The sequence below is a fragment of the Cuculus canorus genome, chromosome 9 (assembly GCF_017976375.1).
Source record: "Cuculus canorus isolate bCucCan1 chromosome 9, bCucCan1.pri, whole genome shotgun sequence".
NCBI lineage: Eukaryota > Metazoa > Chordata > Aves > Cuculiformes > Cuculidae > Cuculus > Cuculus canorus.
In genome coordinates, this window is record NC_071409.1 from 9,110,619 (window position 1) to 9,131,213 (window position 20,595).

Consider the following 20,595-nt stretch of genomic DNA (forward strand, 5'->3'; position numbering starts at 1 on the left):
GGGCGATGGGCTGGGTCCCGCTGGGAAGTGGGCGTGGTCTCGGAGGGGCATGGCTTAAGGGGGTGTGGTCTCCGGTGAGGGCGGGGCCGCGGTAGGAAGTTGTCTGAGGGATAGGGGCGTGGTCTAGGTCCGGGCGGTGGAAGTCGCATGAGGAAGTAGGCGGGGCCTCGTGCTGGGCGCGGGTTCACGGGGGCGAGGCCGCATGGGGAATCGGGGCGTGACCGCTGGAGCTGACCTCTAGAGGGGGCGGGGCCTCGAAGGAGGCGGGGCCTGGAGGTGATGCCTTGCAGTGGGCGGGGCTCCTAGGGGGCGGGGCGTCGGGGCGGGGTCGGCCGGGCCCGGGCATGCGCGCCGGGTCGGCGCGGGCTGTGGCGCCCCCGGAGGGCGAGCGCAGGCGGCGGGGCCGCTCCCTCTCTTCCTCCCTTTCCCCCCGTGGCTCTGCAGTGCGCAGGCGGCACCGCGATGGCGGCCGGGGACGGCGGGGACGAGGTGCGGGTGCTGCAGAACCTGCGGGGCAAGATCTGTAAGTGTGCCGGGGACGCGCGGGGCGGGGGAGCATTGTCTCCGCACGGGGGGAGGTGGGCGATATGGGGCGGCAGTGGTTCCTCATGGGCGGTGTTACTGGGGGGCAGGGGCTCCGCACGGGGCAGGTATTGGGGGGGGGGGGACAGGCTTCGCATGAGGGGAGGGTGTTCGGGGAGGGAGCGGCTCCGCATGGGGGGGGCGATACTGAGGGGGGTACCTGTTCCGCACAAGGGGCGGTATTGGGGGGAAGGCATCCCATGCGGGTGGTGTTTGGGGGGGGCACCGGCTCCCCACGTGATGGGGAGCGGCAGCGGGGGGGGATGCAGCACCCACTGTTCCGTACTAGGGCGAGCACCGGCTCTAGTGGGGGCTTTGCGGGGGGCAGGGGCTCCGCAGCGAGGGTTTGGGGGGATCTTGGGAGCCCTCCTTGGCTCCGGGGTTCTCCTGGGGTCGGCGGTGCCCCGTCCCGCCCGCAGCGTGTTTGTCGGGCAGCAATTGCGAAATGCTTGATGTGCAGGAAGCCGGGGAGGGGGCTGCCCGGGGCGGTCCCCGGAGCCGCTGTGCGGGTGTGCGAGGGGCGCTGGCGGCGTTCTTTGGCGGGGACTGAAAATAGCTCTGCCTTCAGCACCGTGGGAAAGCGAGGGGTGAGCCCCAAAGCCCGCGGGAGCAGCGGGACGCGCAGCGGCTCCTGATGGTGTCGGGACGTGTCCGCGGGCGGCCCCGCTGCTTCCTTTCCCACGAACCCACCGGCGCTTTGGGGAGCGAAACGGGAGGGGTTTGGGGTTCTGGGGGTCTCTGGGTTTGGGGTTCTGGGGGTCTCTGGGTTTGGGGTTCTAGGGGCTCTGGGTTTGGGGTTCTGGGGGTTTCTGGGTTTGGAGTTCTGGGGGTCTCTGGGTTTGGGGTTCTAGGGGGTCTCTGGGTTTGGGGTTCTAGGGGCTCTGGGTTTGGGGTTCTAGGGGGTCTCTGGGTTTGGGGTTCTAGGGGCTCTGGGTTTGGGGTTCTAGGGGGTCTCTGGGTTTGGGGTTCTGGGGGTCTCTGGGTTTGGGGTTCTGGGGGTCTCTGGGTTTGGGGTTCTAGCGGTCTCTGGGTTTGGGGTTCTAGGGGCTCTGGGTTTGGGGTTCTAGGGGGTCTCTGGGTTTGGGGTTCTAGCGGTCTCTGGGTTTGGGGTTCTAGGGACTCTGGGTTTGGGGTTCTAGGGGGTCTCTGGGTTTGGGGTTCTGGGGGTCTCTGGGTTTGGGGTTCTGGGGGGCTCTGGGTTTGGGGTTCTAGCGGTCTCTGGGTTTGGGTGCAGCGTTCTGAGTTGAGGTGCAGGGGTAGTTGAGTTGGGCACAGTGCTGCAGCCAAGAAGCAGGTGTGGGATGCTGGAGAAAGGTTAAGTTTCGTGGAGGAATGGAGCTGTGTTTACTTATGTGTCGTCATGCAACACAGACCTGAGTGTGGTTGCAGATGATAGAAGACTAAGTGGTGGAAGCAGATGGCACAAAGTGTGGCTGGAGGTGCTCACACCCCGGCGTTACTGATGGTGTTGCTGCCTGTTGAGCAGACAAGGCTGAACACACAGTCACAGAGTCCTTACATAGGTAGCAGTCATCACTGTCACCTTGCCTTGTAAAAAAGAGTACTGTTAGTGTTGGGGCTAAGACATTAATTACTAAAGCTGATGTATTTATTGATATCGTTCTGCTTCCAAACTTTTATAGAATCATAGAATGGTTTTGGTTGTAAGGCACCTTAAAGCCCATCCAGTTCCAACCCCCCTGCCATGGGCTGGGACACTTCCAGCTGGACCAGGCTGCTCCAAGCGCCATCCAGCTTGGCCTCCTCCAGGGAGGGGGCAGCCACGACTTCTCTGGGCAGCCTGTGCCAGTGCCTTATCACCCTAATCGTGAAGAATTTCTTCCTAATGTCTTATCTAAATCTTCCGCCTTCCAATTTAAAGCCATTCCTCCTCATCCTGTCACTCCATGCCCTTGCAAATAGCTCCTCCCCAGCTTTCCTGTAGCCCCTTTCAGTACTGGAAGTTGCTCTAACGTCTCCCCAGAGCCTTCTCTTCTCCAGGCTGAACAACCCCAACTCTCTCAGCCCGCCCTCATAGCAGAGGTGCTCCAGCCCTCTCATCATCTTTGTGGCCTCCTCTGGGAGGGCTCTCACAAGGTTTTTGTCAACACTGGGCAACACAACATCCTAGGAGTTTCCCATTTTATGATGCTTGAACCTGATGAAAGTTTTTCATTAAGTGTTAAACCACAAATCCCAAATTGTCTCAAGTCTTAGGTTGAAACTGGTTGTTGCATTGTCCCATTCGTGGGTTCTGGATTGAGCCTGCAGTTGTAACTTTGAATGTTCAGTTATCTGGCAGAGATAATGGTAAGCCAAGGACTGTGATCTGCTTCCTGGCACATTAGAAGTTGATTGCCAAAGATGGACCTGTAAGAGTTGTAGGTGCCCACCTGGAAAATGAGCAGAAGTCATAGCTTCAGTGAAAGATGTGTTTTGAAACTGTGAGAATCACTTTGTAAACCTACTTGCTTCTTCTAACAAAACAAAAACATTGTTTATAAAAAAGGTAGGAGTTAAAAATGCTGTGGAAGCCTGCAAACCCTCAGATCCCTAGATGCTCTTTTGCCTTCTTTGCACAGCACAGGCTGTTATGTTTTCACTTATTGCTAGTACTCTACTGATTAAGGGAAAGCCCTCTGAATGAGCAACAATAAACAACTGTAATAGTGTAATCCCCCGTGATCTGAAGGGATTAGCAGTAGCAGACCTCGCTTTGGAAAATCGATGTTTTTAGCCTGTAAGAATTACTTGTAGCATGTTTCTTAGAAGTGGAATACTTTTCAGTACCCCAAACTTTGTTGGCGTTTAAACTGCTACAAGACTTGACACAGTCTCATTTTAGATGTGAGATGAGAGACCATATTACTTTTAATGAGGTAATGTCAGTTCTGTGTAGTTGTGCATGTATAGAAAACACCATCTGCAGTAACTTCTTATTTATGCTGATGTTTTACAGTTCACAAATAGATGGCAAAATCTGAAGTGAGTGATGATATACAGATCATCACAATGGATTTACAGTTGAGGTGTATACTTAAAGGTGCCTTGAATAGCTGTTACATACCTAGCAGTGAAAAAAACAGAGCAGGGACACATCTGCAGTTCCTAGTACCCTGTTTTGTGGGATACCAGTGTTTGCAGCCAGTCTTGTGCTTCCGGTTTACTAGTGAGAGGCAAGATGAACTGGTCCTACCAGTTTAAGACCCCATCAGATTTTTTTGAAGACGTGATATTATGTTTTAGCAGGTTCCCACTAGAAATCTTCTGAAGGTCTGCCTGTTCTTTTTGATTAATCTTTTCTGTTGGTGGCTGTATTTTATGTGTTGTAAAGTGTTTTTGTCATTACCAGAAAGGTATGTGGAGATGGTGCCGTTTTAGGCACATCTCACAGCGCAGTGTTTGAAGCTGTATAACTGGCTTCTGTTTTCTTGTCATGCCATACAGTAGCACATTTTTAGGTGGAAAGGGATTTTTAGTTGCTTTGATTTTTGGTGTGTTTACTGAAACCTGGAGTGCTTGTAAAACGTCTCTGTTGTCTCCCAGAGCTCATTTGACAACATTTAGGGTGCGTTCTTTTTCAGATTTATTGCACAGAGTTGTTAACGCTGCACAGTTATCTCGGATTAAGCTGCACTCCTAGAGTGGATTTAATTGTTGCTGTATAATAGGGTTAGTCCTGTCAAGCGAATACTTTGGAGTTCATGTGCATAAGCATCTTCTAAATGTCTTTGTTCTGGGTCCCTGTCAGAGGATGTACACTTTCACTCAGTAGAGGGGATTGTGAATGGCATGTATCTGTCCCACCTGCTGCTTTTGCTCGGTTTCTGGTGCACTGTTAACAGTGAACAAGCTTTAAGTTCATGTGTTCATCCAATGTCTATGTTTAACGAAGGATGTGTGGGCAAGGGGTTTTGACAGAATCGTTCAGCTTGGTAGATTGCTCCATTACTGTTGCTTTAGACTCCATCCAAACATGGATGTAATGTGGAGAGTTGGAAATTATTAAATATTGTACCCCCAAATTCCTATGGCTCCAGCACTTGAGCTTTTGTTAGCATTGCAGCTTTCCCCTTTCATTTAGGTTTGATCAAATGTTAGTTTGAAGTGAGGTTTTAGTGGCTATTTGTTACGGAGAAACTAAACAATACTTTCTAAATATTTTGAAGTCCACACTTATGTACATAATTGGTCAAAATGTGTTTTGTTTTTTTAATTACTATTTTTTTTTCTTTTTTTCCCAAAGTAGCAATAAAGAACGTTAGTTTAAAAGTCAGGTAACTCATAGAAATTGTGAACTTCCGTATTTTTTATATAAAAATGTTGATGTTTATTATTATAGTGATGCATTTTGTGGTTTCATTATTGAATTAGGCTAAATGTGTCACATGAAAATAATTTCTGATTTAAGTCAGTCCAGTGACCGAAACTGGTGAATTGATAGGGTCAACACAAAACAAATCAGTCTGCTATTGCTGCTATTTCATCACTTGCAAGTTTAAGTGTCGCTCTGAATAGTTTTAAATTACAGACTCTGTGAAGAAGCTTGAAATAGGGTTCCAAAGTTAGATATAAAATGTGTTTAATTTATCTCTTATCCCCAGAATAACTTTATTTGGTGTTTCCGACTACCCATTCACACTGCCTTCACGGTCTAACCAATCCCTTGGGAACATTGCTGCACATTTCCTCTGTGTGCTTCTCTCACTTCTTACCTTTGTTCCTTTCATCATTTGAATGGTGAAGCACGTGTGGTCCTCCGAGTTCAGAATCGTATACTTGATGAATGCACCGTCAGTCTGAACAGCCAAGCGGATATCTGGTGGTGTTCATGCCTGATTTGTGTGCAGCCACTGTAGCCTTAGGGTGTTTCGGAAAAAGTAAGGCTTAGAGTAATCAGTCAAAGATCTGTAAAAAACAACCCGGTGTGGTTCTTGGAAGGGTTGAGCCACCATGTGGCTAAAAATTCTCCCACAATCACAGATATTAAGAGGTATTTGGAAAGATGTGAAATCTCATGCGCTGTTCACCTGACAAGTGCATTGAGGTTATTTTTTACTTGGAACTGAGAATCATCCCCCCCCTACCTCCCAGAAACCACAATGAATCTGTCTGTGCCTTAAAGCTAAACACTTGGACTACAAAATAATGACTTTTATCTCATTAGACAATCCAAAGTTCTATTTCTGCTGTTCCTTTGGGTAGAAAGCTTCTTCAAGTACTGAAAGACTGCGGCTTAGTAGATGTAGAAATGGTGAAATATATAGAAATACTTAATTTTTTTTTTGAAAACATGAAAGTATAATAATTGTGATTCCCTTTCAAGGTCCACTGTCTGGTACCTTTACTGTGCCAGCTAGGTGGTGTTATATCTTGAGCAGTTTATGTAAAAATAGGATGATAAATCTACAGAATATTAACTAAAAAATAAAAATCCATGCCAGGGTCAACTGACAGGCACAATTTATACTTAGTAATTACAAACTACAATATCAGAAGCCCTCTAAGGATTACTGGCCTCTTTCATGGATTTGTTTCCGTGTTTTCTTTCATATGTTTTATAAAATTGTTTTGTTTTCTTTCATTGTTAAAGGCAGTGTTCATTGATGCTTTTCTGAGTTCTTCTGCAGTATCTCACTTAAGGGTAGTTTTGAGTTTAGTCTCTTTTTGAGTCTAGTGGCATTAAAACCCAGTTCTGTTCATGTCTCTCAATCTGTTGACATTGTGGTGTTTAAAAATAATACGTGTACTTCCTCCTCTCCCACACCCAAAGTGATGAAAAGCTCATTGGTGCTTCTGAGAGGACGGGTGTTAACTGTACAAGTTACTGAATGTCAGTTCATGCTTTCCGTCAGTGTACGTAGCCCTGACTTGGAAAACATCATGCATGTAGTTCAGTCTCTGTTCCTGTTACACTGGTACACTCTCTGCTCAGGTACAGTGGTGACAGCTTTCCCCGTGCCAGGCATTACTTTACTGAGCTTTTAAGACTGTAATAATCTCATTTAACCAAAAAAGAAGGGGTGAGGGAAGAGAAAACAAAATTCTGATTTTACAGTTTAAAAGCATGGGCAATAAAGCGTGCCCCACCATGTAGGGAAAAAGGAGCACGTGTGTCGCATTTCCAGTCTAGGTGCAAGCTGTGGTCTTTGAAAGAGGATGTGATTTGTTACTCAGACACAATGAGTAGTTAAAACTCTATACTTTCATGTAGTTTTCATACTATTTTCAGTACCTTACATAAAGTTTAGATAACATTGATTCCACTTTTCATTGGGAGAGATAATTCCAGTAGCAGGTAAGGATGAATGGTACTATAAGAGATTCTGTCTGGCTAAGAATTAACGCAGAATACTATTCTGGTTGCCTGTGTTTAAGAAGACTATAAAAGTGGGACAGGGATGGAGAGTGGCTCCTCTCTGTTAAGGAGCCTCTCATATGAGGGAGCACCAGAAAAGCTCATCTTGGTTCTTTTAGCAGAAGAATAAAAGGTGGAAGGGGTATATTTACTGTCTCCAAAGACATTCAGAGGAGAAGGAAACATCCAGGAGGAAATAACTGTTTAGGCTAAAGGAGGCTGTTGCTGTAAATAAGTGTAAAAGTCTGTGGCATTCAGAATTTGGAAGAACTTTCCAATTTGAGCATTGGGAACTGGGTTTAGCTGTAACTACTGAGAAGTAACTGTTTCCAGAAGGGGCTGCCTGATGTTCAGTGTGTGCTACTGTGGTGGCCTAGATCAGTGCCCAGCAATTTTTTGTATTCCAGTGTTGGCAATCATCCTGTCTCATTAGAAACTTTGTTTTCTACTTGTTCTCATCCCTGTTGCATTGAGTCAGTGGGTGATTTTCCTCTTTTACTAGGCCAGACAGTTAGAAAAAACTGAACGCTACTCATAGCTGAACCTTTGAAAATATATCAGTCAACTTAAAGTCAGCTGTTCATTGTGGGAAATGAAATAAGGGTTTGGTGGGTAAGGTTTTATTAATCAGCTTCCTTTAGCCAAATATCTTTGGAAAAAATACCAAGTGAACAGTAGCTCAGCCAGATCATGTCTTCGTCTTATGACCTCATGCTGTACCACCCCAGGCTGCAAGCTTCTTGGATTTAGCAAGCTATGTGGGGTCAAGCCGGAGATGAGACCTCTCAAGAGAAAGTGCAGGTGCTGCAGGAAGTGGTGCGCGTGAGTCAGCGCGCTCTCCTCTTCCTGACAGCTCTCCTCCCATGTGAAGCTGAATGTAGTTATGTCTGTGTGCTGTTGGATCTTACAAGTCAAAAATGAATATGTAAATGCATGTGAACCGAATGGAAAAGTAAATTTTGGGCATATATCAAAATTGTAAAGTTCTTGTGCCTAATATTTTTATGGGGTTTCCCTCCCTCGATATTTACAGTCATTTTTTTATTTTCAGATGACGCCAAACACTTAGTACCCAACAAAATGAGAGACTTTTTCTGTACCATAAACTTGGATCAAGAAGAAGTTTTTCGTACGCAGGTAGTTGAAAAATCATTAAGGTAAGCTTAACTTCTAAATGAAAATAAGCCAGGCTACCTCAGTTCAGAATAAAAACAAGATATGTATCAATGTCCATGTGCTTTTGTTTGCACCCTTTAACATGAGAGCTGACTTGTGACAGCCTCTCCGAAATGTTGCAACAATGCATCAATCATGATATTAGGTGAAAGAAGACAAAATAGAGGCTTGTGAGCAGTACAATACTTTTAAAACAGTGTCTGCTAAAACACCACCGTTACTTATGCTGCCCAGTGGAACGGAATAAACAAGTCTTTTTCACGCCAGATTGTTGTCAAGGGCGAAGAAATGTGCCTGATACTTGCTCTCTGTGTCTTTTCCTGCTATTGACATGCAGTTGGTCTGTACTGGTAGAATTCTGCTTTTAGTTTCTATCTTGAAAAACCTGTTTCTTGAATGAAGGAACCGGAACTTTTGCATGTAGGAGAGTTTTGTGTGCTGTGGGATGCCCCCCTGAGTAGGCCTCATTCACTCCTGAAATTCTTGTTTTGGGAACTGTAAGCAACACTGTGGATAGAAGGGCTTGCTCTGCCTCCCAGAGCAGCGCTTAGCTGCGCTTTCTGCTGCTGTCCTGGAGCCTTCAAAGCAGTCAAACCAAAGCCATGACAGCACAGCTGCAGCAGCATACCTGCTTTTGTGGCTGAAAACTCTTTCTGTTCACTGATGACCCATCCTGAAGCATCATTGTAGCTGCGTTGCACAGAAAATCTTGAGCGGCACTTTCAGCTGTTTGGAGCAGACATTGAACAGACTTCCTGGGGTTTAAGGGAAGGTTTAAACTCTTGAAAATTTTCCTAATTTTCTTGCTAGTGTTTTTTCCTAATTTTCTTGCTAGTGTTTTATGTGCTTGCTTTTTGCTGCACAAGTAATTCACAGTCCAGTTTTGTTGCTGTATTCTGGGTTCTCAAAATTGTACTAGCTATAGTCTAAATTGTGTTCTACAAATATCCACTAGTTAAACATCTGTGGAAGTAATTATTACTAGAATTAAAATTATCTTTGACTACAGTGATTGGAAACTAATGAAGAAGTGTATTTTTAAAATGCACCAGTAGGTTTAGGCTTCCGCCAGCACTGAGGCTGTTGTTAGAGCATGTATGTGAAGCAAATTACTGTGCAGAGTTAGGAAAACGTAAATTAATACTGAAGTGAAAAAAAGATATTTTGACTAATGGCTCAAGAAATATTTCCTGACACAGTGTGGGATTTCTGTGGTTTCTGAAATAAAAGTAATTATTGCCCCTGGAAAGTTTAAAAACATCTGAGGACCTTATCGAATATCTATGGTCAAGTATGAGGAGCTGGGATGGGCAGGGGCTGCTGAATGTGCGTTGCTTTTTTTTGTTGAAACTAAAATCAGTTTGGTTTTTTTTCAAACTGATCTTTGTGTGAATGCAAGATTACAGCAAAAATTAATTCCCCGGTTGATGTACTGTTGCTTTTATCAAAAGACAGATATAAGGGCATCGGTCAGGTTCTGTCATAGAACTGTCAGTTTAATGCGACAGGGAAGGGAAAAGCAAAGGAGTATATCCTTTAAATTTAATCTCCTGTATTCCTGTAATCCAGTTCTTCTTGTACGACAGTCTGATCTTCCTTTGGATTAGCACCATCTTCTAGTTCTGTATCCATCACAGTCTTTAAAGTTCTTGCATCAAAGTCACGAATGAAAGTACTAAACTGACTGTTCCCTGAGGAACAGGTTGAGTAAGTTCTCCATTTTAATTATTCCTCATTGGTACAATCTATTATGCCCCTTCAGCCTGTTTTGCATCCACCTAAGAATTTCTGTACAAATCCTTTGTATTCTCCACCTGAAATTTTCTCTCTGTACCTCAGACTTTGCTAAAGAATAATCAATGACTGATTCATAAGGCAGCGGTGTTAGTCTGGGTGAGGGAAGGTGAACGAAATGATGCATTACCTTCTGTTCACGTTTATGCAACTGACCTGCTCTGTCTTGCCAAATCTAAGAGTTCACATAATGTTGAGGTGAAATTAATAACTGTTAGTGGGTGATCATTGCGGGGGGGAAGCTGTCGTCGTGTGTGTGAATAGCCATGGGATGTGGCTGCTCTGTAGGGTTTTGAGTATCTGTGCTGATAGTCTCCACCCCAGACTAATTACCCGATTGTAATTGGATGCATAGTTACATAGATCAAGCAAGAACAGGGACTTAACACTTAGTGATGCACAGTTCTTAATGTATGTTGTAGTCTCGTGTTCTTCTTAGGTTGCCAGATGGAAACCAGGGTAGCAGCAGAGTTTCCCTAGGTACCAATGCCAGCCAGATCACACATTGCTCATTCTTTTCGCTGCAATATCTCTTTGTTTGTACTGGTGCAACTGTTGTTTGTATAGCTGCTATGGGAGCCATGTTATGGAATTGACTTAAGTGTAAAATAAAGACTTTGTTTTGTCTTTTTTGATCTGGGTTATTGTGTCGGTACAGTTAAAATGAGCAGCCAAGGTAATAAGGAAGTGGAGGCTGCTCCTGAGTTTATAGCTTCAGTGATGGTGCCTACAAGAAGAACCCAGCCATCGAAATCAAAGCTGAATTTGTTGGCTTTGAAAATTATAAAAAAGAGAGAGAGACAGACAAAAAAACCGGGGACACACACACACACACACTGAAAAACCACAAGCAAATTCTTCTGCTGAGAATTCTTAAATGATTTTGCAGTGTAACACAAAGGCTAATGCTGCTTTGTCTGCTTTGAAGCCTATGGTAAAAGGCCTGTGTTTGAACTAAAGGAACACTTTCACTTGTGAAATTCCTCTTTATGAATTCCTGGAATTAGAGCTCTTGTTCCTAAAAATAGTTTCTAGAAATTTGGAATGACAGTTTTTTCATGTGTGTTTTTTCCCCACCTTTAAAGTTAGTTATCAGCTCTTCCCTCATTTTTTGCTTATTTAATGAGCCGTTGTTCCTTAAGCACTTGCTGGTTTTTTCTGTAATTAGTTTGGAGGGAATTAGGCAAAGATGTTATCCAGTTCTTCCTGATATCGTTGTGGGTAGGTAGTACTAGGAACTGATTTTTCCAAACATAAGCGGTTTTGTATTAGTTTTAATAAGTATCAGAAAGATACTTTACTGAGAAATATAAATAAATAACTGTTTCTGGATTTGATACAACTGTCATCATGGCAGTTTTCTGTAGGAAGAAAGCAGAGGGTAAATTTAGCTTAGTAAAGCTGAACACCTTCACCTGATGATGTTAATGCATTGTAATTGAAAGTATTTTAAATCTTTAAGAAGCTAGTAGTTCTAAATAGCAAGACTAGGGTGGTTTTTTGAGTGGACGGAGCGTGGGAGGGTTGGCATTGCACTCGATTTTCAGAATGCACAACTTCCAGTGATACAAATAACACTGGTTTTGTTCCATCTTCTGAAATACAATGTTCGGACAACTGGCTCTGAGAGCATCAGTAAGTACTAGTGAAGTTTAATGGAAGTATAAACCCCTTGAGTGAAGATACCAAGAGATATGTCTGACATAGAGGAACCCAAGTGATTTACGCAGAGACAGTTGAGTAGGGTGAACTGCGAACATCGTGTTGGACTTCATCGGGTGGAGAAACTTGGTGCTCATTACTGCATGCAGGAGGATGTGTCTATTTGACGTTTAACATTTCTTTTTCACTGTTCTGTTTTATAGTTGTTAATGCTTATGACTTCTTTCTACAGGTCTGAATCTTTGAGCATCAAATTTGACGCAGATGTTAGAACTAAACAAAGTGTCAGTTAGTGAAGTAAATAATAAATTGTATTTTAATGAAATGCAATTATGTACTGAGCGAAAAAAAAGAGAAACATAAAACTTGAATGTCTCAGGAAGTCATTCAGGGTGTGTGGAGAACCAACTGAGAATTTCAAGGCAGAAAAATAGAATTGGAATTGCAGAGGAGACAGCAATTTCTGTGTGTGAACTCTGGTTGGTCTTCTCTTTTTGAACATAACGTAAGGCATTCTCATGAAGTTTTACCTTGCAGTGTTATTGTATGTTCCTGTAATGAAATGATTGTGGAAGGCTTTTATGGTAGAGAAGTACAGTGCTAAAGGCCAAGGTCTGGGACTGCAGTAAAAATGTAGCTTTTGATGTTTATTTTCTGTATGAGTTACACCAAGTGTTTCTCTGGTTTAACTTTGAGTCGTTCTTTTCAGCCCTTATTTTGGTGAAGAGTTTTACTTTGAGATTCCAAGAACATTCCAGTGGTTGTCCTTCTACATTTATGATAAAAGTGTTTTACAAAAAGACCTGCGCATAGGTAAGTTCTAGGTTACTGTTGACATCTTGCATATCAGTTGGTTATGTTCAGTATCATTATCTGTAGTGTTAAGGATAGAATTATTAAAGCAATACTTTCTTCAAAACAGTGTATAGTTCACTTAAACTAAATGTTCCTGTTAAGTCTAGAAAGCAGGATTTTGTTTCCTTGCTTTGTTCTGTCTTACTAAAATATATTTATTTTTAGGCTAATAGGACATTTTATATTCTTATAATTACGGCCCTGATACATTTTGTGAAATCCTGTTGGTTTTTTCTCCATTTATGTTTCATTGGAGCATTTGAAGAATTGTCACTACCTGCAGGTCTTTAAAGAAGGAATTGGGGAATAATTTCACAGTAATTGCAGTCGTGGGATAATTTTTAAAACTAGTTATAGGTAATTTTTTTCTCTGTCAGTGTAACCTGTAGCTTAGTGACTTATAAAACATTTCACAGGAACCTATGTAGCTTAGGTGAAAAATTACAGGTGTGGTGTTATTTTTGCCCCCTGCATAATGGCTCTGTTGTAGCTGCTGTTTGCATAAGGTTGCTATAAAGCTCTAACAGTCTGCTGCGGAAGAAACCTTCACATTGCTTGAATTGAGGAAGGAAATAATTTGCACCAGGATGCCAGATAATTTGGTATAATAACAGCTTTCCAAATAGCAATCAGAAGAGTAATAGGCATCTACCTTCAGCTTCCTATTTAAATGCTCTTCAACACTGCTACTGTTCTCTCAAGTCTTTATTACATTATTTCCAGCCACAAGTGTGTTCTTTGTTTTACCTAATCTTGTTATTAGTGATATCCAAGATAACATATTGTAATTAACTTCAATTGGCTTTATATAAACAATTTTCCTGTTTACTTATGCTTCCTGTTCCTTATTTTCAAAGCTTTTCATATAGCATCATAAGCTTAAGAGAAGCCTGAAAGAGAGTTTAAATAAAAAACAGATGTCAAATCTATTTAAATATTTGTTCTATTCAGATGAAAGTGATATTATGCTTATCTCTCCCTTTCCCATCCCTCAGGAAAGGTGTCAATCAAAAAAGAAGATTTATGCAACTACACGGGAAAAGAGAACTGGTTTTTACTTCAGCCTGTTGATTCTAATTCAGAGGTTCAGGTAACTATTAAATTGCATGTTTACATTTCTAAAATTAGATGTAGATTGGTGTGTATAGTGGTGGGAGTTCATGCTGATCTGTAGCAGATGGAGGTTAACATCTGTCTAATTCTTGTGAGGCAGTTGTATCTTTCAGCTTGGTTAGAAAATAATGCATATCCTACCTCTCTAAGCTGTCTGTAGTGTTCCTTGAGATAGTTAAAGCTGGCAGGAGACTTGAAGCAACTGTTTGGGAAATGTCTCGACTATTTTTTGATGTATAAACTCTTCGCAAGAGGAACTGTGTACTTGAGACAAGTGAATGATTTAGGGAACTACTGTATCTTTTTTATTAGTCAGTTTTGGTGTTCTATGAAATGCTGATTATGTGATATGCAATGGTTGATGTCTTGAAACTGGAGCAACTTATGCTGAGCTCATATATCTTACTTTGAAATACTTTCTGCGTTCAGTGTCAGATAACTTGCACTTTAAAGTTGTGTTTTGGTCTGTGGTTCAAGTTCTTCTGACAGGATTGTTGCAGAAATACGTAAAAATGAGATGGCTCTAGAAGTTGTAGCGATTCTCCTGTGGTTTGAGGAAGAAAATGGAGAAGGATTCTTGAGAATCTTAGTCTTGTTGCTGGGATAAACAATTTCTTAGTTTTAATGTTTTTTTTCAGATTTGCCTGAGGGCAAAAGTCTTGGACTTGGCAGTGCATATGTTTTTGTAGTAACCTGGAAGTCCCTCTGGGTAGGGAGAACCCCATCTACTTTCACAAGAGGTGAATGTGCACAGAAGTCTCAAAAAAAAAAAACGTGTTTTCCAGGATTAATCATCTATGAGCCATAAGTTTAGCACGCAGCTCATGGGTATAGAGGAGGGCGTGGAAGTGTCTACATGAAGACAAATTCTCAAAACATCTGAATAATGCTTTCTCTTACGTGTTTAAAATCAGTCCTCGTTCAGTTAGGATAGAATGTAATAGAATAGTTCAGTTGGACAAGACCTAGAGACCATCTATTCCAATGTCTCATTCTTCCATGGCAGGGGGGGTTGGGACTAGATGATCTTTAAGGTTCCTTCCAACCCTAACTATTGTATGATTCTATGATTCCAGTTCTTCCGTCTAATCACTCTGAAAAGCCTGGGCCTAAAGCCCACTCCAGGTACAACCCAAAATTCAATTTCTACTTTGACTTAAATATTGTCATTCTTGCTATGTTTTTTTCTCAGTCAAAACATTGTATTGAAAGAAAGATTACTTACTATCATAATACCACATAAGTTAAGTATGAAAATTCAATTATAGCATTCCATTAATAGAATTTAGCAGTTTCTTAAGTATTGGAAATCAAAGCTTTTCATATTCCATGGCTCTATAGCTCACAGTGAAATTTAAGTTCTCGTTGATACTTTTCTATGGCTGGGACACTTCTAAAGCGCTCTGCTGCATGACCAACCCTTCCACTAAAGGATGTTAAGGCATGCACTGGTCATGTTGGCCTTTCCTTGAAGTAGGGCATTTGGGTAGGTTTCTCCTCTGTTGTGCTTCCTTTTTCCATGAAATTCTGAAGAGCAGAGCTACAACCAATTCCATCTCCCAGGTTTTGCTGAAATCTTGTTGGTTTGGGTGTGCCATACGGCACTGAGATATATTCCTATGAGTTTCCCAAGGTGGGTGGGACATGGCTGAAAATAGCAGGCTTTCACATAGTGTATATGCAGACAGAAGTTAACAAATGTTTAACAGTTTGGAGGAGGGGATTGTGTTCATATGTACTCTTCTCCTTATAGCACTTCAGGCAGTCAACATTTATCCTATAATTCCTTTCATGTGAGTATTTTCTGGAATTGATGATGGGTGGGTGCAAGGCAGTAGGATGTCCTAGAAGTATTTTGTGTTGCGTGGCTGTTTGCAGGACAGGTTGTAGTTCACTTGGTTGGCTTTTTTGTTTTCCCCCACCTTAAATCTTCATTTGTTTCAAGAAAGCAGTCCTTTCTGTGTCCCAGTCATCTGTTTTTCATACAGGCTAAGCTTGGTGTAGTGAGCGATCCATGTATCAGGTCCCTTAGTGATGGAGATGCATATTGAATATTGTGATATATTGTTTTGCAGAATCAAACTCTATAACCAAAAACGGCTTCTAGATGTATAAAATCTATACCGAGTCATAAGTGCTTGGGTGCTGGCTGTCATCTTCCTTACTAATAAGCATATCTTAAATATTTTTTTTCTTTGCAGTTCATCAGTTCATATAGTCTGTACAGGACCTGGTCAGTTCTGCCTTGGTAGAACAAGTAAAAGTATTACTGAAAGATGTCAGAGTTCATTAATAATTATGACACTTTCTAGAAAGGCTTTAAAGTATATTAAATGTAAAGTTTTGTCTTCTGTGGAATCACTAAGAATTAAATTTGCCAATTCCTACCAGAAAAAAACCCTGAATTGCAGAGGTGGGGAAATAAGTAAACCGTTTTCTAAACCCACCTTGCTTGTAATCGGTTTAGGGGTTCCGTAGGACCACAATCCACTCCTAATGCAGAAGCTGTAGACCAGTTATTTTCTATGCTGGTTCCACAGCTCTGTACATACAGGTAATCTGAAGTGGAGGTGCTTAAAATTTCAGGGAGTAAAAGCACTGTGTGCTTGAGTTAAAAGTTTTTGGTGAAAGAAGGGTGATGGGTATTTCCTTTCAAGTGTGTATGTGAGGGGAAGAGCCTCCCCCCAGCCGTTCTAAGAATGTAGAATTACTTTGGGTTTTCAGAAAGCATCTGCTCTGTGTTTTATTTTAGCTGATTTTTTGTTTTGCTGCTGGTTACAATGTTATAAGTGGCTATTCATCTTGTTTTCTTAAAACTGTTTTCTTTGTTCTTGGAAAGTACACATGAAAGTGGGAATACTAAGCAAATAAAGTAGCATTTGAGAAATGGAACACAAGGGACCATGTTTAACTGCAGCTGGCACAAAATTCTTAATATCTGTATATAAAAAAATCTTCATATTTTCTAAAATCAGATGGCCTCAGCATGCTGGTAGAATTCTTAGGATTGTTTGCCTCCCCCTCATGGTTTTTTTTTTTTTCCTTCATAATTCTTTGAAATGAGGTCATGTTGTTAAATATGCCCTTGGTCTGTGTGATTCGTAGCAGGAAGCGTGTTGTAGACATTTGATCTATACTTGTGAATACATTGATAAGGGTAAAATCTTTCATGCATTTCAAAGGTTTTTCAGGGTAGATTTAACCTTTGCTGTACTCTTTCTTAAAATTGATAGGATTTATAATTATTGGAGTAATGTACTCTAAGAGATTTCCCTGTGTTCATGGAGAACGAATAAATTTGGAAAAAATGGAAACGGAACCTGGGTTTAAAATAACCCAGGTTCTTTTTTTGCTATTTATCAAAGTTCTCTACCTTTTGGCTTAGAAATTTTTTATCCTGGTTAGATGTTAACATAGTGTGTATGGCATAAAGATACCTTTCTTATTCCTACAGGTTTGATAGTTCAGTTGTGCTGTTTATTCCATTGAGCTGGGGGAAGTGGAAGGAAGAGGACAGAGTTTAAGAGAAATACTGTAATACAGAGTTTCTGATGTTGAGGGAGGAACCGGAAAAATAACTGTTAGCATTTCAACTCTGTTTATACCCCACCACCACACTCAATAACTTCCCCAAGCATAGACTGCCCTTCAGACAAAACAGCATGTGTCTCCTCCTCTTGACTTTAAAGGAGAGAAGGTTTTATAAAGGAAACAAATACTGCTGAAAGTTGCGTTGTGGTACCCGTGGGACAGTAGTGTAATTCTGTATTTGATGTGTGGGCACACTGTGAGTGCCTATTGGTATAAATATTTAAGATACGGTTGGTAGCCCTGTTTCCACCCAGGAGCTTTAGAAAAATAGGAAACTTGTGTTTATGATAGATATTTGTAGTATTTCAGAATGTGGAAATTATAAAAAATCAAAACAGTGGGGGGAAAAAAAGACTCTTAAAATACAGTAGTGATTCTAAAACCAAGCCAATGTAACTACATTGATTTTGTAGTTCTGAAGTTTAGGCCGGGGATGGGCACACTCTGGTTTTGGCCCCTTTGCTTCTGTGTGAGTCTTGACCAGATGACCAGAGACTCTGTCCTCCTCTGGTCAGTATCTGAATGTTGACTGTTAGTCCATTTGAGGAGTTCAGATGGTACCCACCTGCCTTTGAACAGCCCTGAGATGGACAGATGGAAAGTGCATTCACAGAAAGTATGCTGCTTATTTATTGTCTAAGAACGGCTGGTTTATCTTTGTTTTGAACTGAAACAAATCTGTACAACCGTGTTTAGACCTGGTCGCATGTTATGTCAAAAGTTCTGATATAGATCTGCAGATCAGCCCCGTTAGGAAAGCATTGCGCTGCTCTCAACAAACAGAACAACAAACTGTACCCGGAACTGTGCATGTCAGGGAAATATTTACCAGAGCCAAGTTACGGTAGCCGTTGTGGTGCTGAGTTTTGAACAAACTGCATCTACAGATAGTTCTCAGGAGCAGTAAACTTGTTATTTTACTTCCACTGATGAGCGTAGAGCACGTGATTTGTTTGTTTGTTTTTGACAAAAGCAAAAGGAAGATGTTTAGGCCATTGACAAGGTCTGCCTCCTGAAGCTAGTTAATTCTGCTATTACAATGAACACTACTAATGTCTTTTCACTTGTCATTCAAAACCTTTGCCTTGTAAGGCTGTTGGCATGCTTCTCGGTGTCCTTTTTTAACCTGTAAATCTATTTTTGTATTTGGGTTTCTCTACTTGACAAACATTTTCTTAATGTACCTGCGTTCCAGTCCGTGTAGTAACAGTTTGCAGAACACTTGGCAGGCATCCCAAAATTGTTAGGTTTAAAACTTCCTTATAAAAGAAACTTATCTCCTCCCATGTGACATACAGAGAGAGAAACACAGCCCTCGCCCTGGGAGATTTACAATAAAAACATCTCAGCTTTATGTCAACACAGAAGTGCTGTAGAAATGTGCGCAAGGTCAGCTAAGGGTTTTGCTTCCATTTCAGTGTTGCACAGCAGAACTGTAGTTCGCGTTATTGCTTGCTTCATTTGCCCCACTTTAAAATCACCTTCCAGGTCCCTTCCCTTAACAGTCATAATTGTGGACAGACCAGTGTCATCCGATGTTTCATTTAGCAATCAGACAGATTCCAAGAAGACGAAGGAGAGTATGGTTTAGAGGAAGGACTATGTCCGTGTCTGGTAATCTTAGGTGTGAAAGCCAGCACAAGTAGCCTGGCACTGAAAGGAGTAGCAGTATTTTTCAAGTAGTAGATGTTGGGTGCAAGGTTATAGTACCAAGTGTGGGTTATCCCAAGAAAGCTGCATGTCATAGTTTGGATTTTTTAGAGCCTTTTATTGAGAGGGTAGAGTATGCTGGCCCTTACCGAGTTCTTTTTCTTCATACATTCTACCATGTCAGAAAAAGAGAAGTGGGAAGCCAGGTTTAGCAATTACTGCCACCTTTTCCTCTCCTTTGGTTGTGTTTGCTGTTCCACCAGCAGCCTACTTGAGACAGTTGAAAGCTGCATTGGGATACATAAATTTCTAAAAGATCTTCAGTCTGGTGGGATGTGCAGAATTTCGCAGCTGGATATTAAATGTTGCTGGTTATGGCTGCTGCTTTTCTAAATATACCCAGCTGCCTTCAGAGTAGAACTTTCTCCTGAAATGCTCATAAATTCACTGTCTCTTTGTTCAAGGGTTCATCCTGTGCTTAGGACAAAACAGCTGAGAGAGCCTTTTGCTCTAGGTACTTCCTTGTGCTGGAAGAAGTATTTTTTTGTGTGTCTGTATGTGAGAAATCTGTGGAGGCTTGACCAATTCCTGTGCTGTCTGCGGTTGGGGATAATGCTTCTCTTAATCATGGTGCCTCAAAGGTCAAATGCATTCATCACACTCTGCTTGCATGATTATGTGCTTTAGAATAGATATTTGCTTGAAGTGCGTATATTGGAATTACCTTAAATACTTTCTAACTGTAAACTATATTATTGTTCTAATTACTGCTGTAAAAGAAAGGCTTTTAAAACTAATTGCTTGTTTCTTGTTTTTCAGGGAAAAGTCCACCTTGAATTAAAACTGAATGAACTGATAACAGATAATGGATCAGTGTGCCAGCAACTAGTAGTACAGTAAGACAATACATTAATCCTTGTATATTTAGTTGTTCGTTAGAACATTATGTGAGTCATCTTTCTCAATACAGCGTGTCTGCACATCCTCGTGCCAATTAACATTTTTCTTTTTATGTGACTTTGCGCCTGCCTTGCTGAGGGAATGGATACCTGCTTGTGAAACTTGGATAAAAGTTTTTCAGCTGCTGATATCTGTGGCTCCTAAAGCACTTGCTATTATTGGGACTCAGCATGGCTCTCTGGTATCATTAGCTTCATGTCTTGTAATCATAAGTGAATTGGATCTGTTGAGAAAGCTAGGAATGCCCGCTGGAGCTGACAGCCAAAACTTGCAGTGCGGCTGTTGCTCACAGAATTGAGCTGCAGCTGGTGGTATTGGGGACAGAGTTCAACTTTTTCATTGGTGGTATTTTGGTTTGGTATGGGAAAATCCAGTTTTAGTTTTGCTTCAGAATTACTTTCTCATGGTTAACCGTGATAAGGAATGTTTATAGGAAAACAAAGCACAGGAGCTGCCACTCTGGAGCCTCGTAATGCTGCCACGTTTCAGTTACATTTCTTTCATAAAAAGTTGGTCTGATAAGGTCATACTAGAAGATACCAGTCCTCTAGAAACTCATCTTATCCTTTATTTTGGAAGAAGTCTGAAGGCAGCTTTCTGTGTTACTTTCCCCGGTGAGATTGCTTTCTTTGAGGAGACCAGTGGGAACCAATGACTTGCGGAGACAGTGAGATTGACAGTGTTCTCTTGTGACTCTTCACGTTCTCTGCATGAGTAAGGTTCAGGAGAACAAGCCAGTCTTACCGCGTTTTTCTTTTATTTTTAGTGATTCAAAAAGAAAGAAAGGCTCTTCTGCATTTGTCTCCTACCAAATGGGATAGGCCATGTGAAGAAAAGGGTGCAGAGAGCAAGGT

At 41.9% G+C, this 20,595-nt stretch overlaps 1 protein-coding gene across 1 annotated transcript in view; it reads left to right on the forward strand.

Annotated features, from left to right (window-relative positions):
• The first annotated feature begins 364 nt into the window (after positions 1-364).
• Positions 365-20,595, forward strand: part of RASA2 (RAS p21 protein activator 2) — a 49,769-nt gene continuing 29,538 nt past the window's right edge. The window contains exons 1-5 of the mRNA XM_054074437.1: positions 365-523; positions 7,992-8,097; positions 12,282-12,385; positions 13,423-13,517; positions 19,601-19,677. Of these exons, the coding sequence (XP_053930412.1) occupies positions 463-523; positions 7,992-8,097; positions 12,282-12,385; positions 13,423-13,517; positions 19,601-19,677 (443 nt within the window). The 5' untranslated portion in view covers positions 365-462. The remainder of the gene's footprint in view (positions 524-7,991; positions 8,098-12,281; positions 12,386-13,422; positions 13,518-19,600; positions 19,678-20,595) is intronic.